This window comes from Platalea leucorodia, assembly GCF_965183815.1.
Source record: "Platalea leucorodia genome assembly, chromosome: 5".
Taxonomy (NCBI): domain Eukaryota; kingdom Metazoa; phylum Chordata; class Aves; order Pelecaniformes; family Threskiornithidae; genus Platalea; species Platalea leucorodia.
Genome location: NC_138827.1, coordinates 39418447 through 39444439, shown reverse-complemented (window position 1 = coordinate 39444439; position 25993 = coordinate 39418447). Strand labels below are relative to the sequence as shown.

General features: G+C 41.3%; 1 protein-coding gene across 2 annotated transcripts in view; it reads left to right on the top strand.

Moving 5' to 3' along the window:
• The first annotated feature begins 380 nt into the window (after positions 1-380).
• TGFBR3 (transforming growth factor beta receptor 3) overlaps positions 381-25993 on the top strand; it is a 130151-nt gene continuing 104538 nt past the window's right edge. For both annotated transcript variants that reach the window (XM_082314695.1, XM_082314694.1), the window contains exons 1-2: positions 381-520; positions 16222-16397. In XM_082314695.1, the coding sequence (XP_082170821.1) occupies positions 16337-16397 (61 nt within the window). In that variant the 5' untranslated portion in view covers positions 381-520; positions 16222-16336. The remainder of the gene's footprint in view (positions 521-16221; positions 16398-25993) is intronic.

The window sequence follows — 25993 nt, the reverse complement described above, 5'->3', positions numbered from 1 at the left end:
GGGACGTCCCTCAGTATTACGCAGGGGCTGAGGTTATAGCTCACCCCGCACCTTGTGTTCAGCGCCCGACGCGATGCGCGAGCCCGAACGACGTGAATATGCTGTAGGGCAGGCCGGCGGCGCGCGCGCGGGGCCCCCGGGCGGCGCGCGCGGCGGGCGGGGCGGGAGCGGAGGCGGGCGCGGGAGGCCGTCACAGCGCTGTCCCCGCCCCCCGCCCAATGGCGGCGCGGCACCGCCCCCCGCCCCGCCCCGCGCGCGGCGCTGCCGCGCCATGGGGTTACTGGCGGGCCGGGGCCGGGCGGGCGGCTGCGCGCCTCCTCCGCCTCCTCCTCCTCGCCGCCGCCTCCCGCGCACCGCGGGCCGGGCAGCAGTGGCCGGCGCTGGGCGGCCTCGGCGAGGGCTGCCCTCCCGTCCCGTCCCGTCCCCTCCCGGCCGGCGCCGCCGCCGCGGTGTCCATGGCGTAGCCGCGCTGCTGCGCGCCTGCCCCCGCGGGACGCGGCGTGGAGGGACCCGCTGCCAGGTAGGTGCGGCGGCCGCGCTCCCCGTCCCGTCAGCGGCCGGCCCGGGCCGGGCAGGGCAGGGATGCGCCGGCCGTTGGGGCGGGTCGCCCCGCGACGTGTCACCCTGCGCGGGGCTGAGCGGCGGCGGGAGGGTCCCTGAGGGGCGCCCGCCGGCCCCCGCCGAGCTGCCCGGCTGAGGGGCGCGGGACCTGCGCCGCGCTGGGACGGGCAGTGGCCACGCGTGTGCGGTGAGGGGCGCTGAGGCGGCGGGCGGGGCCGGGCCGGGCCGGGCCGGAGGGTGCAAGGGTGCGGGCTCCGTGCGAGAACGAAGCGGAGAGCCGTGAGGCGGGCTGCTGGCCAGGGAGGGCTCCAGGTGTCCCAGCGGCGGTCGCCTGTGTCCGGCTGCTTGGTGCGCGCTGGGCGAGCTACCCGCTGGCACCAAGGGAAGCCCTTCACAGATGCTGGCACCAGCCTGCCTGTCGGGTCATCGTACCCTCGATGAGGCCGGCCGGGAGCTTGGTAACGTGCTAGCAGAGTGTAAACCCCGTGTGTGTGAGAATAATGCACAGGCCAGTATCGTGTCACTTCATTACAGGTTCACTGAGGAGCTGTTGGCCTGTGGGATTTAGCGTTGCGTATTTTGCAGGGGATGTACTGGGGTCGATTCACTGCAGCCTTCCGAGTGCATCTCTCCTAGCAATAACCAATAATGCACCGTTAAAGTCAGATGTAAATTAAGTAACTTTTTCAACTTTCCCCGGTTTCAGATGCACTTGTAACTCCAAAGTTACTGTCGTCAAAGTCAAACGGTATGGGAGATGATGCTTCTTGTCTTTTTCAAAAGAAAAGACTTCAGGTATAGCTGCGTGTGTGGTTACACCTTTTCCACTTGCTGTGGATGTAACCAGATGTGGATCTACTTATCTAGGTTCTATTAAGCTGTAGCTGTTATAATTTAATTGCTATTGTTCCTTATTTTCTTCTCAAATGCATGATCATCAGCACAGTTTGGTTTTAACAGAAACCCCTTGGTAGGGTTTATAACCTATTAGAGAGAGACTTGGATGAATGGGTGCCATGATTTTGTCCTAAGAAAGCAATTTTCCTGGTTGCATCTGTATCTATACCAAACTAAATATTAATTTACTTTTTTTTTGGATGAGGCCAAACAGGCTGATATTAGACCCCTTCTGGGGAGAAAACCCAAAGCAAGAGAGCTGCCCGCTTTTTGGTGGCTTGTGGGACCAATTAGGTTTGGCTTACAGTGTCCTGGAGCACTCTTGCTATTGTAGTCTCACGCGTGGAAGACTTTAAAATTACACGTGTAAATACAGCTTCTTCCAAAGACAAAATCTATTTGTTTATCACTTCTTGCCAGGAATACTTTATTTCCCTTACAGTCCACATTTTTTTCCATGAATGCCAGGTACAACGTGACTTGGTAGCTGGGTTTTAATTAGCACTGCACAGGTGTCATGTCAAAGTATTTCCAACAAGAGTGTTAGCAAAATGTTAATGGAAGATGCTTATTCATTTGAAGAGCTCCTGTTTAACCCGTGAAAGCTTACAGGGCTTCAATTCTAGCTAAGGAGGAGCTGCTCTTAGTTAGGACGCAGACCTGGGCCAGCACCAACTGCTGCAGCCGGTGCTCGGCGTTCCCGGCTAGCTGGGGGAGGAAGGGAGGGACGGGTGTTGGAGGGGGGGGGGCAGGTTGTTGGCTTCCTTCAGTGAAGAGTCCTTTACTCTGAAACTTGCTTCCCCCAATTGTTTGCTATAGTCCAACCTTGTTAAGTTTAAAGTGACACTTCAAATTTTTCTCTTCTACTGCTTTCTCTCTCTGGGGAGGTCTTGTTTGGTTGTCAATTTTGATACACGTTTTGTGTGTCCAGAGCCTCATCTAGTCAGAGTATGTAAGTGATATCTACCGTGGAGGTGATTTCTTTTAAAAAGTAAGTTTCATTTTTTGTTATCTGGCATGCAAAACATCTTTTGATAGCCCAGCATCTTGATGCCTACCTCCAGGAACAGTGTTTTGAAGTTAATTGCTAAACCAGCAGGGGGAACACAAAACTTTCTATCATCTATGAATTCTCTCTTCCTACCACAGTTGCAATTTGTTAAAACTTTGGGCCTGTGCTTTTGATAGTATTTCTTTAGAAGATGAATGTAATTTAATTGAAGAAACCCCCCACAACCATACATTCGAATAAACGCATTATTTCTGAATGCTTGTTTATTAGTTTGTTCTAGCAGGCATGTCTCCCACTCTTCTGAATGGAATTTTTGTCATACTAGCCAGAACTGAACTTGAAAAAACATTAGAGGTTTATTTAAGTGAAATTTCTCTTTGAAGATGTTTGAGATGAAATAATTAAACCCAAGAAGTGATATTTTGAGTAATCCCACAAAGTTTGAGATAATGAGCTAGGCAAATATTTTCATAGTAAGACTATGACTGTATCACATTTATGATTGTATATAGAAATCTTGAGAGCTAAAGTTGAGTTGCAAAAAAGTTGTATTCTCACAAGAAACTATTCCTAGTATTTAGGATTTCTATAAGAGAGAATATTTTTAGATATTCTCTTAGGTTTTAAGAAGTCATTACTAGCTTATTTTTGTAAAGGTCAACTGACGCTCCCAGCACAGATCAATAATGATTTTTCTTTTTGATTTGTATTGGCATAACAATTGATTACGTCTTTTGTGCCAGGAATACTGAATGTAAAGGCTCTTGCCAGAGAAGGTTATCTGGATTACTTGCATTGATCCATATTGCTTTCTAGTCAGTGAAGTTTGATGCAGCCAAATGGCAAATACTTAAAGTATGGGTATACAAAGAGATTGCTGATTGCTCAGTGAAAATGGGAATTTGCAGCATGTCAGCTATTCACTGGTAAGAGCCAGGGAACGGGCTCTTACCCTGCAGTAAATGTGAGAGATCTTGCTGCTTTATACTTTGGGGTTAAGCTGTCCTTCACTGATGGTGGGGTAAAGACATGCCTGGGAGCATTTGCCACGGAGTAGCCGCTTTGCTACTTGTGAGTGATAACAGTCGTATCTTCCCCTAGCCTTAGGTCTTGGAGCAAGTGGAGACAAAATATAGTTCAATTGAAATTAACAGTCCCAGGTCAGGTTTAAAGGAAGAGATGTAAGCTCCTCTGGTTCTGGAATGGCACTGACTGCATACCAAGGTATTAAATGAATATGAATTTTCTTCCCATTGTTTCAGTGACCAGTTATATACATATTCCAGCGGCCTCGCATTCTTCTCTAAGAGCATTATCTGACGTTGCCAGATACTGAAGGTAGAAAAAGATGCGTGTTAAGTTCCATTGGCGATCTGCCTCTTCCATCGCAAAACTTTCTCCTCTCTACAGTTCCCTGAGATGCTGAAGTACGTAGTTTGTAAAGTCAAAGTGAGATTTCTCTTTTAATGTTATTTGAAAATAGAGCTAAAGCTTTGCCTAATTTGTCTTACAATTGTTTTGTTTGATATCTCCAATAATATTCTGTTAACATTTAAGACATGAATTACCAAGTCTTGGGCAATTTATGTAGATCTCAGAAAATACTCTGTGGGATACAGATTGCAAATATCCTTGCGATCACATTTCTTTTGATCTAGTTCCACAAAATATTCGTGTATTATAAATAGGCATTACTTCTATAGCAGTAACATTTGTGGTGATTAACAGTGGTATGCTAGTTTCTAGCCACTTCATGAATAGAAGCATGTTTTGCCATAAAAACGTACTAGCAAAAAAGTAGTGCAATTGGAATTGCTTTATTCATAACTGTGGATTCACATTTTTATGTGCTGGCAGTCATCCAATAGAGCAGCATTTCTTGCGCTATTACAGCAACAATTAACTCAATGGTAGCCAAAATGAAACAGATTTACACATATCTGGAACACTGAAAAGAGGCACGTCGAAGCTGTTACTTGGTGTATATCCCATATTTTTTATTTCCAGTCTGGCAAAGCAGATTTTTTTAGAACATCCTTTATGACCTTGAGTATCTAAATAGTCAGATTTGTCAAGTTCAGCAGAGGACTTTTTATATATTGCATTGTAAGTGTTATATTGTTGAATTGTACTGCTTACGAATAATTATGTCTGGCAAAATATGTTAGTTTATGATGTATTTATAATGAAATAAATGAATTTATTGAGGAAAATATGAAAATCATTATTTCGTATTCATTCTGTGAATAGTACTTTAAAATGAGCTATATCTGATTATTGTTAACAAATTTAATTCCATCATATTTAGCACTTCTCTTTCACAGTCTGTCTAATTTCAATACACTAGTTGGCCGAGTTCAGTTTTTTTCCTACTCTTTCTTTTTTCTGTTGCAACATGTAAGATTTTGGGAGTCAGCTGGAAAGTGCCTCTTTTTTAAATAAGTTTAGTTGTGACCTTGCAAGAGACCTATTTAGATTGCAGGAAAATAGCTTATCTAGAGGTCATGGGTCTGAAACAGGTTAATTATAGAGCTAACATATATAGGTTGTTCTTCTGCACAGAAGGCAATAGGCACTGTGATACATAAGGTAACATTAATGATCCTGAAAAGAATGGCAATTCACTTATACTCTGATTGCCTTTGTAAGCATAGGCATCTTCTGTTGGAAATCAGTGCGGGTTCATCGTGTGAGTCAGGGACAATAAAAAAATCCCAAAGTGTCCAGTGAGCTTACTGTGTAGTATAGATCTGCTGAATGCATGTGTTTCTTTGTCAAGAAGCTGGAGGTGGATTGAAGACCAGTATGTCCTCTTTTGTCTTAGATTTATAGAAGTAATTTATTAGACTACAGCCACATTTGACACAACGTGATTGAGAACTGTGGTAGTATTTTATCACCAATGCAATACTTTGTTTTTTGACAATGATCTGAGCGAAGCAAAATTCTGGTTTGATTTACAAAACACCTACTGCAGTATTTGCAAAGATGGGCCTTTCCTTATGTTAAGGCTATTACATTAATGGACCAAGTCACTCCTCCAGTATGTGCAGCTCAGGTTATGTGATGCATTAGTTCATCCCTCCAGTGTTTAAAGTGACCGGTGTTTCTGAATACTTGTAGATCCGGTGATTTGGTTCACTCCAGTGATGAGGTGCAGTGATTTCCTTCTGGCATACAAGATGCACAAATTATTTATATGAATATAGGAATTTATTGTGGCCTTCCATCTCCCTAAATTTGCGTTCAAAGCTTTTTACAGTCTTCCTGTATACATTTAATATAAAATAATGTAAGGCAGGAAATTCTATATAGTAAAAATTATATGGGAGTATATCTACATTCTGAGTGGAACATGCCAGTGGTGCATATCTTGATTGAAACAAATCATCATCGCAGTGCTTATAAATGACAATTTTTATGAAGCAAGTTTTGCCTCGACCTGAATGTGTTTCTCTGCCCAGCAAATTAAATTACTCTGGTTATTTGGCAGACAATTGGGGAGAGGGTAGATTACTCCTACACAAAGGGAAGCTGCTTTTGACTCATTCTTTTAACTGTGTAGCACTTTAAGGTCTTCCCTATTTGTGTGGGAGAAGTTTCCTATCTTACAGATGTGTATCTGGAAATTTAGTGGCTAACAGCTAATTTTTGATAAACGTGTTTATCTTGTGTTGTTGTTTAGCAACCCGAAGAAATAATCTATTAATCTACCTGCTTTCTGGGGTATGCCTTATTCGAGAGAGCAAAATTCAATACACGCTTCTTTTGTGTTTAGTTTTTTTTTTTTTTTTTTTTTTTTTCCCCAAAATGTGGTTTTGGTAATGCGTGCGGTTAACTTTAAAGTACCTAGTAGTTAATATTTTAACCTGTTAATTTACATCTTGTAGTATCTTACGGCCAGTGGCAGTGGGGAGGGCTGATTTGTATCACTCATCCAAATCTCCTGGAGTGGGAAACACCGGTTTTCAATCCTGTTCAATTTGCTGACCACCTCCCCCGCCCCCGCAGAGGACTGCATCCTTATATAGCGAATTTATGCATAATGCCATAGTCTTGCTTTTCATTTCTTTAACGTTTTTTTGCCTTTTTTTACCCCTTGTGGGTTTCTCACAATTAACCCAGAGAATTTTGAGTATTTGCAGGCCATGGTTTCAAAATCACTTTTCTAAATATATAGAAGTCATTTCAAGATTTTAAATTGAACAGAGAGTGATTTAGCTTTTTTCCTGGTAGGAAGGTTCCAGCTAGAATATTTCTAGATACAGTTCTAAGGTTTTGCAGTTTAGTCTTGAAAAAACAACAGCATCGAGCACTCATTGACAGAGTAATTTGCTGAAATCTTTTACCCTGAGTGGAGAAGCCTTGCTGAGTTGTTGGTAACTTTCCATCCTGCTGTGGCTCCTTCTCCACAAGAAGGTGCCTTCCCTAGGGTTATATCTGTCTTGATAGGTACATTAGAGCTGTTATCTCTTTAGTTTAGGTGTGCAATTAGAAACTGAGCCAAGTAAAACTTAAGATAAATGAAATTTGTGTGAGGTTGTTGGCTGCTACTATGTTTGTGAAGAGTAAGATAGTCCAGTGCCAGGAAACCTATTCTGTTTCCAATTAGAAACCATAAAAAAATAAAGCAATTAGGCTAAAGAAATTTAACTATGAGGAGGAAAGGTTGTAGAGATTAGTTTTGTGCAATTTATGATGATGTTGTTCAGCCTGAAGATTCCTGTGCACTAGAAATGTTTTTGTTTCAGGGTAAACTTTTCAGAAGCAGCAAGTCCCATTTAAAAAATTGAGCCTGGTTCCTGTTAGTTGCGGTGAGATATTACTGGTTGAGTCCATTGGGAACCTGAGTTTTATTTAAATGTAGATTTGAGACTCATAGATTTCTTGGGCTGCCTTGAAAACTTTAACCCAGTCTTTATGTATGTACGTTTCTAGAAGTCTCTGCTTTTTTCGTCCTTCTGCTACCTGGATGTTCATCAGGAAGATGGCATATAATTGCACCACTGGTATTCCCTGATTGAACAGTGGGATTTTTCATCCATCTTCTAACTAGAAGACGGAAGCAGAACTGCCTAAAGTAGTGTTGTCTTTCTACGTAGGTGTTATGGGGGCGCTGCCGTGGCCATGTCGAGGTCCTGTTAAGACTATTTTGCTTGTGAAAGAATAGGCTAACTGCGAGTTGCACAGAAAATACGTGGCTGAAGCTGGTACTAGATTGCAGATTGCTCGAGCCACTAGGGTATAAGAACTGTACAGCATTCCAGCATCTTGTTTTCTCCACTCCCTTTAGGGGTGCTCTGATATAGGATGTCCCCGAGGGCTCTGTGTTAAAGTAGAAAAGTTCTGATTCAGTACTCAAGTTACACGTAGGGTGTTGGTCTTGTTAAACTTGGTCTTCAGTGCCATGCGTGCTCCCTTCTGTAGAGATTCGGTAACCTCTAGGAATTTCTGCTGTTGTCAAAAACGAATCTGTTCCAGTCTCCTCCTCGTGGAAGAGCCTTGTGTACTCCTTCCACTAAAAGACTCCCGAATGCACTTCCTTCCCTTCCACCTATTGAAACCCTCCTACATCCTGATCCTGCAAGAGGCTATTCTCTTGTTTACACTTGGTAAGCAAGAGCTTGCCCCTCAGCCTATAAAGATTCAGCTGCATACCGCCCTGTGTTTGGGGGAAGGGAAGTCCTGGGAACATATAACAGAATCATTTTTATCCCGTTTCTGTAAACTGTCTATTACTTTTGTGCTGTGTTGTGCAATGATTATTCAGCTGAAACTTCCACAGTGTCTGGTGTCATGACTTTATTTTTCTGATCTAAACTCATACCAATTCAGTTCAGGTGATGATTAAAAAAAAAAAATGTTGGGAAGCTGAAGGGAAAGTTGGTTATGAAATGATACTGAGAATAGACACCCCCGTCCAAACTGGAGCTTCATGCCAGCAGTGGGCAAAACATGTACCAGGTAACAAAACCAATCTCAGTAAACTGTCACTAAAAAGGTGGAATGGTTTCACATCTTTTACCGACTCATTTGTGTATATTTTGTGGCTTCCTGTAATTTGGCAGGCAACGTTGTAATACGTTAATAAGAAAATAAATAAAAAAGAATGTTAAAACAAGAGTCTCATGGAATAGAGGGGCACAATTGCTAAATGGCATAAAACATCTTCCCTTGGCACTTGTCCAGTTCCCATAGCCTTTAACTGTGACTTGTTGAAATGTCCCATTACAAGCACAGCAGCATGTGAACTGCAGGACATCAGAGTTACTTTTTCCCTGGGCTTTTGATATGTCAGGATTTTTAGTTTTATTACTATTCATATATTCCCTGAAAACGAAACCACTTTGTTGTTTCTAAAACAGAATCTGTCCCCCTAATGGTTTATGAATAAGTTACTGTTTTGAGTTCTGAATGGTGGAACTTCATGTATATGCCTTGGACATAGGCATAAAAAAAATACATAAAAAAGTTTCAATTCCACATTAATATCTGCTAACCTTATTAGTCAGCTTTCAGACCTATACGTGTGCAAATCACACAGAATTGACAGAAAATAAATGTCATCTAATAAAAAAGAAATCTGCTAAAATGCATATTTAATAGGAGTAGGGTTATAAATAAACTCTTCCAAAAACTACTCTATTTCTAAGTTTACAGAACTGCTTGTGTAGTTAACCATTTGTGATTTTTTTCTTTTTTTTATTGAGCTTGGGTGTACTTGATTACAAATGATTGCCTTTTTTGCTTACACATGGAACGCATGTATTCATTGCATTTGCATAGGGAACCAACATGGACAAGTGGGAGAAAAACTGGTTAAATAAGCTAAATGGTTGCCACGCGTAAAACAAACAAACAAAAAGTGAAAAAGCTTTGGCTGTGAAGGCCTTCTTGGATGGCCTAGAAACTTGGGTTCACGTTGCTATGGCAAAACAACACAAAGGGACAGATCCTGCTGGCTTCGCTCAAGTATCCCCATTCACTTCGGTGGGACTTGTGACGTGACTTAAGAGGAGGAGGATTTTTGGCTTGCTTTGGTAGAGAAGTGTTTGTTAGCAGTGTTGTAGTGAGCTGTGCAACCTCTGGCACCGTGCGTGGAAAGAAGAGGGACTCACCAGAGTCCATGTCGATAAGGCGGAGAGGAAGTGGAAGTTATTCTTCAGGCAGTAAAGGAAAAGGTTAGACAACGAGGAGGATAGAGTTAAGGCAAGGGAAGAACTTGTATGGGAAAGGTAGGTGGTGATTAAGGAAACAGATGGTGACCATTGGGGAAAAGGCTTAAGGGAACAGAAATAAAAGGGGAAAATAAAGCAATAAGAACCCAATTCAGCAATAAATGTGGCAAATTCCTATGCTATAGAAGCCTTTAATAGGAAACAGAAACACCCCCAAATCTGTGGCTGTGGCCACCTGCAGGCATATATATGGCTAGGTTGGACTGTGCAGAGAAGCTTTGAAAAAGTAGGCAAAAATAAATTTACCAGAGAAGAAAAGTGGGTAAAAAATGAAGCTAAGGAGACCGCTGATCTGAAGAAGAGTAATATGTAATAGGTATTTTGCTAGAAGTACAGAATCAGGCTGAGTAGAAAGCTGCCCAAATATTCTGAAGACAAAACTTAATCCTAGGCCTTATACTTGGTCGTTTTCACTTGCACCTCTTCAAGCACTTTAGAGCAGACTCCTGTCCCCTTTTTGGAGAGTGGTGAGCAGGGGTGGGGATGGATACCTTTCTGCTGGTGGCAGAACAGCGCAGAATGGGATTTCTTAGTACCAAGCCGTCCATGGACCACAGAGCCTTATGTCCTGGTAGCTCCTGTGAGTGAGGGCTGGGAAATCCTTAGTGGAAAGGTATTTTTTTTAAGAGTAAGCAGTATGCTTCTAACTTCTGAATTCTTTGGTCATGTTGTTGTATTAAAGGTGACTTTTTAGTTCAAAAGATAGCTTTAAAAAATCCACAAAAGACTGGAATTCTGAGGAAGATGAGTAGCAGATTTTTACAAAGCAAAAATATTTTGGTTAACAAAAGGTAGAGATAACAATAGTGTACTGAAATGATTTGTGTTTTGCGATTACTGCTGCTGGATCTAACGAAGTCAGATTCTTTTAAGTACCATTGAGTTAAGGAGCGTTGTTTGTCATCTCACTTAGAGTAGCAATGAGATTGTGCTGGTTTTGGCTGGGATAGTTAATTTTCTTCATAGTAGCTTGTATGGGGCCATGTTTTGGATTTGTGCTGGAAACAGTATTGATAATACAGAGATGTTTCTGTTACTGCTGAGCAGTGCTTACACAGAGCCAAGGCCTTTTTTGCTTCTCACCCCACCCCACCAGTGAGCAGCTGGGGGTGCACAAGAAGCTGGGAGGGGACACGGCTGGGACAGCTGCCCCAACTGACCAAAGGGCCATTCCACACCGTATGACATCACGCTCAGCATATAAAGCTGGGGGAAGAAGAAAGAAGGGGGGGGATGTTCAGAGTGATGGCGTTTGTCTTCCCAAGTAGCTGTTACGTGTGATGGAGCCCTGCTTTCCTGGGGATGGCTGAACACCCGCCTGCCGGTGGGAAGTAGTGAGTGAATTCCTTGCTTTGCTTTGCTTGCGCGCACAGCTTTTGCTTTACCTCTTAAACTGTCTTTATCTCAACCCACGGGTTTTCTCACTTTTACTCTTCTGATTCTCTCCCCCACCCCACCGGGGGCGAGTGAGCGAGCAGCTGTGTGGGGCTTAGTTGCCAGCTGGGATTAAACCACGACAGGGATCTGTCCTTCTGTGGCTGGCCACGCTCACAGGCCGGTCAGCATGTCCCAGTGTCCTGCAAAAGCGTCATATTTTTCATTGGTTTCTAGCTAAGCTTTATGCATTAAAATTCTCATAGATGTTAGAGGCTCCTGCTTTAAAGCAAATTAAAACCTCATATTTCCTCCTCTTCTTGTTCTCATGTACTTCAAAATGTGTTTCCCCCCTTCCATTCCCCCAGTTGTCTTTCCAACCTAATAAAATCTAGTAGTAGTAAGATTCTTCCTTATGTTCCCAGTCGCACTTATTCCTGATTGCATCTGCAAAGTGATACTTCTCAACGAAACAGGCTCTTGTGCTTTTTTAGGCCCTTGCTTTTATCAGGACTAGCGGCCTTTATGACAGCAAGCTTCAGTGAAAATGACCCCAGCAGACAGTGCCTCTTAGAGTCTTCAATGGCTCTGGCTGCAGATGCCCTCTTTTGCCAGCCTTTCTTGCAGTTTGTAGTAATATAAAGCATTGGCATGAAAACAGTACGTTCAGTAAACCCGAAGCTCTCATGTCATCTTCGCTTCCTCGTTGGGATTTTTTGGTTATACTTTTAATATGCCCTTTCATGACCTCACTTACAAAAATAGCTACCCAGATATACCCCGAAGGAAAAGATGATTCTCTCGGAAATTTCTTTTGAATCTCAAATTGACTAGCAGTTGTGTTTACTTCTTGGATAAATAGTTTAGGTTCCCGATCCCTTTGCACAGCTTTCTTCTCTTATTTCAAAGGAAATGTCCCCCTGTTCTGTCGACTGCCTCAACTTTTCCTTGTTTGCAGGTTTCACATATTCTTCTAGTGACAGCAGGTTTCACACTGAAGCAAAATCTGGCATGTTTTGCACCACAGCTGAATTTTTCTCACCTATTTTCTCATTCATTTCTCTTTGGCACTGTCAGATGGTCAGATAATAGCAGCTTCATAGCTGACTTCTGTCGCAGGTGAGGATGATTGGGTTTTCCAAAATACTGACAAATTGCCTGCTTAGTAGGTTTATTCTTAAATTAATTATTAGTAGCATTTTTGTCCGTGCTTTTTGACTTGAATTGCTGCTGTGTAGCTGGCAGTTTGGATATCGTCCATCCTAAATTCATGAAACTCGCTGTCAGTTTGTCACCTTTGCACATTGTCTTTCAAGGTTTGAAATCTGCCCTCCTTTTTAAGTTTGTGAATGTATATCTTCAAGCAAATTAGCCCTTTCTTCAGAAAGCTCTTCCTAATTTTCATTTAAGTCTCCATTATTTACCCTTCACGAGCTGGCAGAATCGGAGTAGAAGCCTAGGGCTTTTCGATGGTGTACTGCCTGCTCCGAATTACACCTTGTAAATGTTACTGGTCAATGGGTTGTGGTAGGAACCAAATCGCTCTTTCATTTTTACGTGCAGATGGAAATATGTATGTATTCTCTCTCTCCCTTTTAAATCATCTTTGCCAAATCAAAGTCGAATCGAAACTTGGCCTTTTAACATACTTTGGTGGTCGGCACAGAATGGGATGCTCGGCTGCTCTCAGCAGCGTCGCTTTATCTCCAATTCTTTCCCTGTGCTCGCTATTTCTGCACAACTGTGTGCCTTATAAAAATGTCACTGAAAAATGAGAGGTTTGCGCTGGCAGAAGAGTGATCTAAGTAATGTCTTGTGTTTTCCTATTTAGCATATTGCTGAGCGTATGTGCTGTAGTTGCTCTTTTTCTCGTTTCTCTTTTGTTCGTTGTTGATGAAACGGTTATACATCAGTAACTCAAGTTTCAGAATGCTTTTTCATTGCCTGTTTGCACATATGACGTCTTGCGGGACATTATGATGGTCTTTTATAGCTAACACTGGCTAGAAACCTCATGATGTGCTGTATTTGATCATTTTTCTATATGGCAGCATTTAAAAATTGAGTTAGCAACCAAATACTCTCACTGAGTAGATTTAAGTTTCTTTTCATCTAGAGAAATAGCAACAAATGATTCCAGCTTACGTTCGACTTCCCAAATGATGTTCAATATCTGTCATAAATTCCTTATGGCTTGCCATTTTGGCATTAAACCTGTTTGATTTGGATTTTCATGTTCAAAAACTTCTGTGTTAAAGGATTGTTCAACACTCTTGTCAACAATTTATTATTTCTGTTTAATAAAGGTTGGCCTTAATTTGCCACAAAGTTCAGTATCCCTCCTGGATTTGAGGGTTTAGCTATATAACCTTACGCTCTAGGAGGAGATGAGAGGTATCTAGGAACTCATTGAATGCTTCCACTAGGTTCAGGATGAATAATTTTTACAAGCGCCGTCAATTGCCCAAGGAAGCCGTCATTTTCTGAGGTTTTCCTGTTTTGAGCTGTCTCCAGCATTGGTTTTGTGTGTGTTCGTCTTTCTCCAGAACTTTTTTTTCTTGAAGATGAACCTATCTTCTACAAAACATTGTAGAAGAAATCTTTAGGTAACTCATGCTTGTTTGGGGTTTTAGGGTGGACTAGTGCTGCTTTATGAGGCTGTGTTGTTTGTCTTGCTGTTATCAATAGAAATTCATTGCAGTGTCTTGTTACCTCAGTTGTGTTGTGCGATAGCGTTGTAGTCTCACCTAAAGTTTTTTTTTAAATGTATTGAACCTAGCGAACAGTGGAAAGAATAGTTTGTGCCAGAGAACCTGTAAGTGATGAAACGTTCAACCTCAGTAACAGTGATATGTTTAAAGATGGAATAAGAAAAATTATACAGAACTGATGTTGTTACATGAATGATAGATAAGTAGGTATTTGTTTATTTTTCAAAACATTTTTTCTCTTAGATTAATTAATATCTATTCCTAAGTTTAGGGCCAGTTTTAAAAAGGATAATGCATAGAAGAGAACAAAAATGCAGTTTGTGTTGTTGTGGTTTTGTGTTTTTTTTGGTTTTTTTTTTTTTTTTTGGTGGCTAAGGCTATTTTAAACATTCCAGGATAGTTTCACAGGTTCTTAATTTTTGAGGCCAAGGTTTCAGGTTAATATGACTGAGTATTTTCACAGATAGTGACAGTCTCATATAATTTAATTCTGATGGAGAAGAATCTCCAGTGTGGGTTATCTAATCATACATTAATCATACATATCTTTGTGAACAGCAGATAACAAGATACCCAGATCTTGTTTACACTGTGCAAAGCGATAAGTGCACCTCTTCAGGGTCAAGAGTAAACTCCTCTTCCCCAGGCTGAGTGCCCCTAGGTAGAAGATGAAGATTACTAGGTAGCATTACTAGAGTTACTGTTTCTCGAGGGGTTTCCTTCGTTCATTGCTGTTATCTGATGATGTTTCTAAGCCACTGTAAGGGAGGCAATGAGGGGAAGGTACACAGGGGAAAGAACCAGTTACAGAATTTCAACCTAAAATATCGTGTGCCAAAAGCACACAGGAGGCAAAAGCAAATGTTCTTCTTATATGGGATGCGGAGCTTGAAAGTGAACTGCATGAAACCCCGTGTTGTGATAGATATCCAGCTCGTTCCTTGCCCCATACATTTCTGTCCCGCAGAAGTGTGGTGTCGGGGTGCTCCCAGCAGCCTGCAGAGCCGCTCCTGGGCTCTCCTCCCACGCAGGGGGATCGGGAGCAGCGCCGGGACTGCTCAGAGGGGCCGGGAGCTGGGTGAAGGATCTGTTGGAGGCCTTGGGCCTGGCCTTGGGCACTGACAGTCCTTTCTGGGTGGGTAGCTGCAGCTCCCTCTGCACAGGGCGGTGCTGTCTCTGCAGAATAACCCAGGGAGAAATCCCGCAAAGGCATTTCTGGTGTTCTCCTCGTAGCCGTAGGAGTGCTGTCAGCAAGTATCTTGAAGTGCTGGTCTAGGTGCAGGTTTTCCTTGTGCAGACTTTTGATCGTGCACAGCATGGCACACGCTGTGTAACGGAGCCTGGCCCTGGCTTTGTCTGACTTTGTATTTCGTTCCATTTTAATGTCAGCAAGAACCTTTTAAATGGTATTCATGTTGTCACGGTTTAGATTTTGGTCCTGACTCAGCGTTTTGCTATCACTTAGCTCCGTGGTGGTTGGTTGTAATAGCTTGCATTGCTTTGTGGCAAGTGTGTGGTTGCTGAGGCACCATCTGTCATCACCTGCTCTTGAAGGCTGGTAGTGAAGTAAAGTAAATAAGATTTTTGTTTCATTGAATATGATACCAGCATTCTGGTTCCTTACCTACTTGGTCCATAGTCTCATTCTAGACATCTAGATGACTGAGAATAGATTTAAAAAAAAAAAAAAAAAAAAAAAAGTGGAAGAGGATATTGTGCATATAATAAGTGTTTCCCCTCAAAAATCTGCAAGTGTGCATTCTGGGGTCAGAATTTTTAATGCTTGCAGGCGTCCGCTGTATCATCATTTATTTGTATAGCACATTTAAGTTGTTTTACTGACCTGGTATATCATGTCTTGAAATCTCTTAAAATAAAGATTCTGAACAGCTTTGTATTTATATTTAGCATCAAGTGGCCTTGAAAAGTTTTCAGAATTTGTGATACTGAGAAATGGTGAGTTAAATTTATTGCGGTACCCATAAACCTGCTAGAGCATGTGAAACATTTCACCATGGTATAATAAAGCTAGCAGCAGATAAATAAACAAACAAATGTTTATATGTCCCAGAGAAGGTCTGAATACTTAAAATAAACATGTCTGAGGCTATGAGTACCATTGGCAGGCTTCAGTGGGACTTCAGTATTAGTTGACAGAAAGGACTCTGGGATTTCACTTCCGAGTAGATCACAACTTGCACAATGGATAATATGAAAGAGCAACAGCTGCAAAGAAGCGCTGAAATACAGGGAGGAAAGAGTACTAAGCTATCACTACCTAGGGTATCTGGCAATATAAAATGTACTCCTCTAGCAGTCCTTTAAGAAAGAATTGTTTCTCTTGTTACAGGAGAGACAATTTTAAATGTCTAGTAACATTTCTGTAACTTATATTTGTATTAATATTTATTTTTACTTCTTTCTGTAGGCAATTAAAAGTCTGGAAGATTTGATTTCAAAACATACCACAAATTTCAAAGGAAGTAAATCTACATGAAGAACTACAAAGGGAGTTGATTTGAGAAGATACAGCGTTTGCAAAAATGTCTTCAAGTTGTGTGACTTCAGTGTTTGCTTTGATGATTTTGTGCTTTGCAGCTGCAGGTAGGTGGCATTATGTAAATCATGCATTCAGTGTAGCTTACTGTATATATTCAGAATTATTGATCAAAAATACTTTTTCATCCTGGAAAAATGTAGGTCAGCTAAAGTTTATATTTATGTCTAGGTTTTGTATAAACCTATTGTGATCATGAGTGCTGGTATGGTGATGTGAGAGACAATGCTATTCCTGTAAGAGAGTCTTCTTGCACCTATGTTCCCTCTTAAAATCACTAAAGAACTCCAGCAGTAATGTGAATTATTTTGGTAATTTATTTATTTATTTTTAAAAAGGGAATTGCGTGGTGCCCATATATTATAAAGGGGAAGGTTGCCACGGAAGCCTTTGGGAGTGGAAGCAGGGTGGCTCTGCCAGCATGATGCTAAGACTGAACTATTAGCTGTGTTGAGAGACTGGATTTATTACCCTGAGTGCAGGGTTGTGCTGATGAAGCCGTTTCTTCAGAATCTGAGCTAGGCTCTCTCTGCAGAGCTGGGCTGAATGGGTGTACGAACTCAGCTCAGTGCTGCCTTCAAGGTGTATAATGTGGAATTAAGTTCTGATTACTTAGTTTATAAAAAGAAATTTATGACAAAACCCCCCAAAATAAGCATGAAAGGTACATAATAGGCCACTGAGTCCATCCTTCCTCCCCTATTGGGATAAACCTCACCTCAGTCATTCCTGACAGTTACCTGTTTTAAAGTTGACTGTCAATGGTGATGGCAAAGACCTTTTAATGACAGTTGTCAGTGTTACTGGAGGTCCCAAAGGTTAGGAAGATGCATTGCCATTTATGGGGATTGTTCCTATTCCTCGTTTTGTCCTAGATGGGGATTTTTGAAACAGTGTGTTGCAATAACTTGTGACAGAGAAAGGAAAGATCTGTAGAGTTCAAGTACCTAGCTTATATTGTAGTTTCTTCAAGTGCTGAAGTGATTCTTCTCAGTATGTTTGTTTGTCAAAGTTCTTCCTGTGGTTACAAGGGGAAGGCTCTTCTTATGTGTCCAGCTTGCATACAGCATGGGTCATTGGAGAAGAGGCCAAGTGGATATACATTCAGTCAAAATGAGGTAGTGGGAAAAGTGGACACTGGACAGATGGCTTGCTTAAATCTGAGATGTCCTCAGTGTGGAAAAGATGACCAGCTTTGGAAGAGACAGGGCTGAGCAATTAAAGGTTACAATTTGGCTTCCTTTCATCGTCAGCATGGAAAATTATGTTGTTTCAAGCCCTCAAGCCTTGTGGGACTTTCTCTGGGGTTGACCTCCTCAAGGCATCCATCCAACATTAGTAACTTCGATTATTTAATAGTACACGATGTTAACATTTTGCAATAGATTCATTACGGATGAACTTTCAGCAATACAGGGTGTGTCTGAGTGTGTCTGCGGCTTGAGCTGAGGAGATGAATGCTGGTCTTGGCTGAGAAGAGCGATTGCTTGGAGCGAATCTGAATCATTATAGATGCGTAAAAATCTACTTTAAAAGAAAGTGCCAGTGTAGAAAATCAAAACTGTTTTAATCACAACCACAATTCCATTTTGCTCTGAGGAGATTACTTGCCTAAGAAGTCAGCTTGCCTCCTAATGCCAGCTTTAATTAAAACCCACTAATTTAAAAGTGTTATCAAACATAGTACTACTACTAGAAAGTTGTTCAGTAACCTTAGCATGTCTGTCTCAAAGTTTATTGTGATTTTTTTGGTTTTACTCCCCAATTCTGTGTTTTCCTCTGGCAGCTGTTCTTGAAACAAACTCATAAAAAGCGCGGTGGCCTTGGATTTGATCAGATGCTTATTCATAAGTAGAGTCATAGAATGATTTTGGCTGGAAGGGACCTCTGGAAGTCTAGTCCAGCCCCCTGCTCAGAGCAGGGCTAGCTTCAAAGTTATTTTCTTTCTTGGAGACTGATTCTCCCCGCTATCTGCATGGGAAGAAGATAGCCGAAGGGAGTAGAAAGGGTCACAGTTTGTTAGGGGAAGGTGAGGAAGCGCTATCATTGTCGTTTCTAGCTGTGCCTGTCCTGTGGGTTTTGGTTTTCTTCCATGCTTTTTATTTTTGCAATAAATCCTTAATGAGAACAACTAGTTAATGTCCTTTACAGAGTATCATGAGTACAGTGAGATAAAAGCAATAAAGAACTGATGGACTCTGATGAAGGGGAGAGGGAGAGATCTCAGCCAGATGTAATTACAGCTGAGGAAGGACAGCCCTCTGGTTATTTAGATAGAGCTTTTGCAACGTTTTTCTGTTAGCGGTCACTGAGTCCCGTTAACCCAAACAATTATACTTTAAATGCAGGGAGTTTGTGGCTATAGGTGAAATACGAGTGGGAGCAAGCAACGTGTTCTAGTCGCGTGCGGAAAAAGCTGTGGCAGATGCCCATGAGCTGTTGGCAGCGTGGTGGCCAGGGTACCGCAGGCTTGGGTCTTAATTGCCAGTGTACAGAACCCTCACTTTTCTGGGCTTGAACCATTAACATACTAGTATAAATAAAACTGAGAAGTATAAATAAAACTAAGAAGTATAAATAAAATCCCTGCGTGCCTGTGGTGAAGCCTGGGGGAGGCAGGGGGCAGCATGCCACCTCCCTAGGGTGTTGATTTTTATATATTGTGCCTTTTTCCAGCTTACTCTTTGTTTCTGAAGTAGTGAGGCTGGTGCAGGAGAGCACACCTTTCTTTCGTTTGCCAGTCCTATGCTGACACTGCTATTATCAGTCTAGGTTTTGTTGCTGACTTTCCAATATCTCCAGCATTGTTATCTTTCCAGATATAGGCGATCTTCTAGACAGAATCTGTGTTTTGTGGTTTTTTTTCTTTCAATTCTTGCTTTTTAAGGTACTAATGTGTTAAATATATCTCAGAAAACCTGAGTTAGATGACATGGTACACAGAGGTGCATATTCAAACCTGAGCCACAAAACTGCATATTTTTCATGCTAATAGCTTAAAGAATACACCTCACTAACTTTGCATTGAAAATTGTCTGTATAAATATTCAAAGAATATTTGTCTATTTCTTTACCTGCTCTTACTGCCCGGATATATGTAGCTAAATGCTTATCTGAATCTGATTTACTTTTAGCTTGTACACAGATTTCTTGTAAGCTCATATTTATGCAACTTCAATTGTACAGAAAAAGACTGCAAAGAAAACCTTGATTACTGTGAGATTTTTCTTCCCCATGGAAAATCCAAGGCAGGATGGAGAGGAGAATTGCTGGCAAACTACCTGCCTGTCTGTAGGAATTATGTTTTTGAAGTGGGCTTAAACTAAGGTCTGGCAACCGGCAGTAGGAACTCCACACAAACACTCAGAACTGCACACGCTACAGCCTTGGATAACCTCATAAGCAAGTCTGGCTTTGTAGTCTTGGGAGCAAAAATATTCTGTACTAATGTGGCTTAAATCAAAGGCTGAAACATATTTATTTTACTTGTTGGCAAATTTGTGCAGTTGGGTGCATGATTTATGTCTTGATAAAATGTCTTAGAGGACAGCTGAAGCACATACCTGCCCTAGACCCTGAGGGCCAAACCTTCAACAAGATAGGTTCTTCCATGAAGGAATGGGAAAATTTTTTTAACTTGAATTTCTTTTTTTTCCTTTTTCTTTCCTGCCTTACTGTTCAGCTGGAAAGAAGATAGATAGAAGGGTGATACAGCCTGTGGATCTGCCCTGGCCAAGGGTCTCATTCCAGCCTTCTGGGGTAGATCCTCTGGTGGTGCAAATCATTCCCACTGCCAACAAAGCAGCGCAGCCGTGGCATCTGATACCAACTAGAATTTGCCCACGCAGCTACGTTCTTTCCCTCAACCCCCGTGACGTTTGGTGTTGCCTGCACTTGCCTTGTAGACACCTCTCTCCTTGTGACAGAGTTTCACGGTTGTGGTCAGGCAGATGGAGAGGCTGCAAGAACTGGATACGTTGAAGAATTGACCCATTTTCTGTAATGCTGAGTTTACTGGTTTATCTGCTCACATTAGGTCTGTCTCTATGGTTTTCTTTCAACAGCTCTTTATTCCCTGATTCTGTATTGTATTGTTATCCCAGATTTTTTTCTTTCTTTCTGCATGCTTGTTCTTATAGGTAATCTTGCGTTGTTCAGAGCATGTGTGGTTCATTTTCAGTAAGGCCGTTTCCTTGTAAGCTAATGTATCTTTTGGATCTGTGCCCCGCAGATACAGTGGTGATGGGTGCCATGTTAATAAGCGTAACGACAGGAAGAAACAGGCCTTGCCATGACATCTGGTTTTTTTTTTTTCTTTAAAAGAGGAACTTCCCCTGGCCTTGAACACTGTGTTTCCAAAAGCAATATAGGATCCTTCAAAATATAATAGAAAGTCCTTCCACTGGAAGGTGAAGGACGTGATCTAAAAAAAAAAAAATAATGCTGGGAGTCACTCATACAAATTTCCTTCCGTTTTAAACAGTGTGTGCTGGGTATTTCCCAGATGCAATTAAGTTGTAAGTTTTATTTTTCCTCAGAATATTTGTTGCCAGAGGTGTGGGGAGTTTTGTTTGTTTAAATTGTGGTTAGAGGATGAGAACCAAGGGACAGAGGTTGGCTCTTGAATTATTAGGACTGAAGTAAAGCACAGACTGGTGGTAACTTTTGAATGGATAGAGATTTCACTCTCCACCTACCTGTTCCTTCAGTTCTTTCTCATAACCAGCCAACCTCTGCCTCCCTTGAAAAACCACTCAGTAACTCCTGTCCCTTTACGGTCTGGATAGCGAGCCTTTTAGAGGATGAGATTAACCAGTGCTTGGAGTGTTTAAAGTAATACTAATTAGGAACCACTGACTCTCTTTTAAAGGTGGAAATTGTTCTTTTTTTAAATCCTTTCAGTATCCTGATGGTGATTTGAAGTATCTTGATTTCAGATGTTCATCTGATAGGGAACCAAATGATGGATCCCTAGCTTCATGTCAGTGAGCTTGGTGAGATAACCTTGAGAAGCTGAAAGATACATAAAAAATTGATAGTTAATCTTAATTTCACACAAAAAGAAGTAATACCTGTCAAGCAGTAAATGATGCTTTTAAGTGAGCAATTTAAATACAAGGACTGATCAAAACTGGGAAGCTAGACTAAATCTGTAGGTCCTCTGAATTAATGTTTCTTCAGCACTGCCGTTGGGTGATCTGTTCCTGTGTAAATTAAGTTTTTAATCTAGTCTTCTGTCTGTCTCCCAACTAACTCAATTGAGTCAGCTCCTGTGTCATTTCTGTGTGGTTTATGCATAAATAGTATTTTTATCTTCCAAAACCACATAAAAAATTCTGAAGAACTTTTGAGTGTCAGGACACAGAGGAAAGTTATATATTTTAGAAGAGGTAATTGTATCACAGACTTGGAAAGGCTTGAACTCAGCAGACTGCATTTTTCTGGTATCAGCAAGGCTCTGAAGCTATAAACAGTTGAATTTCGGCAGAGTTCTGCACCCACGTGGAGATGGGTGTGGGATCCAGTAGGATGTGGGGTTGTGGGTCCTGATTCAGCAAAACAACTGCGCACATATCTAAGTGCTTTGCTGAACCAGAGCATTTATCAGTAGACATGTGAGTCTGGTTCTTTGATTAAAAATGACTCTGGATGACACCAAAGGAATTCTAAGAAATATCAAGCCCATAATGCAGTGCTTGAATTGTATAGATACAGGCAAATGGCAGCATTACTGAGTGTCTCTGGAGGGAAGGACTCAACTGATGAAAAATAGTTTTGCAAAAAATTTTATGGCGTACAATGATGAATGGCATTAATCCTTGTCTTTCTAAGGAAATTTATTAAAGTTTTTTTTAAAGAGAAACTAGTCTTTAACAAGTTCTAAGCATCACATAATTATTTTATAAATACCATGCTAAAAATAATTCTTTTGTTTTCTGAAGGGAATTGGGATTTAGGGTTTTGCTTGTAGATCTTTTAATATCCTTTCTCTGCTGTAGGCCCCTGTTAACTCTTTCTTAGCTTCTCCATTTGTCTTAAAATTAACACAAACCCTTGATCTCTTTAATAAAAAAGCTAAAAGGGCATATTTAGTTAACTAAGGACGGTATTTTTGTCTTGTCTAACGTCAAGGAGAGGTACAGAAGATTTCTGAACCCGAGGGTCTGCAGAGTGAAGTGGTGGGTACTCTGGGACATACCTAAAAAAAATTGTCTTCTAACTAGTATGTATTTGCCGTTTAATTTTTTTTCCTGTTTCAAAATTATTCTCCTATCAAAAATATCTCAGCTATTGATATGTTGAACCTGCTTACCTTGTCTCTACAGAATCAGACTTTATTTTGTGCTTGCTTGTTTATTTTGCTGCAAAATATTATAAGTTCTGTCATTTGGACTAAGGAGGGCCTGTGCAAGCATCAAACAGCACAGTTTTATCTGTTGCCAGAGGAAGAATAAGGCTCCAAGAGCTGTTGCACCCCAAACCCAGCATTCCCGAATGTGATCCTAAGGTGTCTCAACAAGAAATGGAGCATCTGCTATTAGAAAAACAGCTGTTACTTTCACATGAAAAATGTATTGAGTTTCTGCAAGTCTTTTTCTCTGATAAGCTTTTCCACTGAAATATATTTGCATGTATGAACACTGTTGTTTCACTCCTGGTTATGTTATAGTATAGAGAGAATATAGGGACCAGATATTTTCCTTTTCAAAGAAGAGAAAGGATTTCATCCTCTGTAGCTAATGACAATAAAAAGAACTGAAGTCCCTCAGGCAGTAAGTCATAGGAGAGGTGAATTTAGCGTGAAAAAATATATTTAGCACGAAGATTCTGTGCCATGTTTCATTACCTGAAGGCACTGAGTTGGATTCCTCTTTGGTGTAAACTTGTTTTAAGTCAGTGGAATTTCACCAAGGATGAATTTTTGACCCCAGGTGACAAAAGCAAAGGTTTTTAATAATTCCATAAAGAGCAGCTGCTTTAAGCACAGTGTGCTTTTCTTCATATTTTTAAGTGTACTTTATAAAAGCTGGAACTATTGTTCCCTTATTTGGCAACTACTACCCTGTGGGACTTACTAATAAGCAGTTAATAAAAAAGGGATTTTACCTGTCAGGGATGGAAAGAACTAAACTGAAAATGTCATTACTCTCTCATTATTGGAAGCAGTGCATAGAAGAAGTAGCAAATAAAGGAATTCAGGGTTAGGAGATGGAAACATTTGTAAGGTTTGTTGCTGTTTTACCTCTTCAGCAAAAAGTTTACTTTCCTCTGGAACAGGTTTGGTGTTTTGGTGGGTTTTTTTTGTTGTTTTGTTTTTAATTTTTTAGTGTATTTATTTTACTTCACACTTGGAGCCAAGGGTGGGTGAAGAATTGATTTTGTGGTTATCTTCACTTCTTTTCCTCTTTTCTTTTTCTTCACTTACTTCATAAATCACCAAATTTGCCTTGTGTCTGGAAAGGATGGTTGATGCAATTTATTTTGGAATAAATAGAGTTTTCCTTTATATTATTAATTTCCATTTAAATGGAGCAGTAAAACATGTCCTACTAGAGATTCTCCTCAAGCTATTTTGATTTAAGCTGACGCTTTTTCCTTCACAAGATTGTGCACCTTTCATTAATGTGTAAAAATCAGTGGGGGTAAATGGCCACGTGGTATCACAATGTCATGGCGGTTCCTTAGGCTTCAGCACCGGTATGAAAGTGAGTACAGGTGAAAAGGTTATTTGAAAATGTAGCTATTGCTGAAATAGCTTAACATGGTTCAGTTTGCACATTTGGGGTTGCTTTGAGGAAATCTGTTGAAAATGAGGAACTTTTACGGCAATAGCGACGCATTGTACGTATTTGTGTGCGCGGTGTGTGTGTGTTCAGTCCAAATGGGCGATTCCTGGTTACTCTTGGGAGACATCTGCTCTGAAGCATGAAACCTCCACGTGGCTCAGGGCACAGCTGGGCAGGTGTGCTGCCTGCTCGGCTGTGCCTGGGGACCGTGGTGGAGTCTCCTCCTGCCCTGCTGACTGACACGCGCTTTTCATACAGCCAACGCACAGCTGCCCTGTGTGACTCGACGCGCGTACGTTCATCCCGCGTGGTGACTAAATGTAAATGCCTGTGTCTGAAGGACCATTGGGAGAGGGTGGAGTGAGTTACGGGCTGTCAGAGCGATTCTTTCCAGTCCTCGGCCACGAGCAGGGACTCCTGGAGAAGAGCGCAGCCATGGCTGGGCCGCCAGCTGGATCAGTTCTTCTTGCGGAGTCCCCGTGGCCTGATGATGGCCATAGGTGTATTAAATGCATGGGACTAACCCACAAGCCTCAGCTTTTGACTGAAAGATGAAAGGCTTGTATCTGGATTAGTGACTTTCTCTGTGATCTCGCCATGAGTTATTTCATCTCTCAATCTTGGTCTCTTGATATGTAAAACAGATGCATTCTGCCCCATCGTCTTCCATGCAGGACTGTTTGAAGGGCTAACGTAATCGCTTTAAAGTACTTGGATCACATCAGTGCTAACTGCTGTTATCTCGTTAATTCTTCAAAACCTCCCCCCACCTTTTTTGGAGGCATGAAAATGGCAAAGGTTTTATTTAAAGGTCCGTCAGCCTTTTTGCCTGCCTTGCTTGTGTTTAGACTAATGGATGCTGAACTGCAGAAGTTCTTTGTGGTCTCGGATAAGGAACAAACTGGTTGAAGTTTTGGCAAGTCATAACTTAGTTATGATGTTCTGAGGAGTGTCTTAGCTGATGGAGCTGCTGCTTCTTTTCTCTTTCTTCTCCTGCCATGCCAACCCTTATTCAAAAAACAAACGAACAAAAAAATCACTGTTTTTACAGGAAGTAGAATCAGTCATACTCGAAGCAAAGGGGTGGGAAATATGAGACTGCTTTTACTTTGCTGTAAGCAAAAGGATTTTCAGGTGAAATGTGACTCTCCTTGCATCATTTGAAGAAAACTTACAACAGCAGGTAGTAATAGTTTGAGCAACAGGTTGGAAGTTTAATATGTGGCTTCAGTTTCTCGCATTATGGCAGGCTTCATCTTTGGAGATGATTTGTTAAACTGTAATTTGCAAAAGTTGCCTGTTTTCTGCGTTTTCTGCTTTGAAATGTTAGATCAGTCTAGCAAAATTTCCTTTTATAGCACTAATGAATTCAAAGCAGTAATTAGATGTTCTGTGGAATATTTTCACCTTCAAGCTGAAAAAGTAATGGGTATTTGAGAAAATTGGCAAGAAAACTGTTCAGCAGTTACCTTGGATATTACTTGTCTCTGTTGCTTTTTGGAACTAGGCCAGTAGTAGTTGTTTTTCTTGCTGAAATAGTGCTCGTGGCCATATTGTTCGCTGTATTCGCTTTCATTCTCCCAGTGCTAATGTTTGATCCCTGTGATAACATGTATTGTCGCAGATGGAAGTAAGAGAGCTGAAATATGCATCATAGGAAGGACTCTCTGAGGTTTTTTAAAGGATTACAATTGTCTGAACTGTAACACCTAGGCCAATGCTTCTCCAGTGCCTCTTGTTAAAAGGCCAGCTAACTGACTTTAGTAATGGTCTCTAAAACAAGGAAAAAAAAAAAATCATGTAACTAAAATGCTCAGAATAAGGAATGCTTCATGCCAGTAGCAGAAAAATAAAAG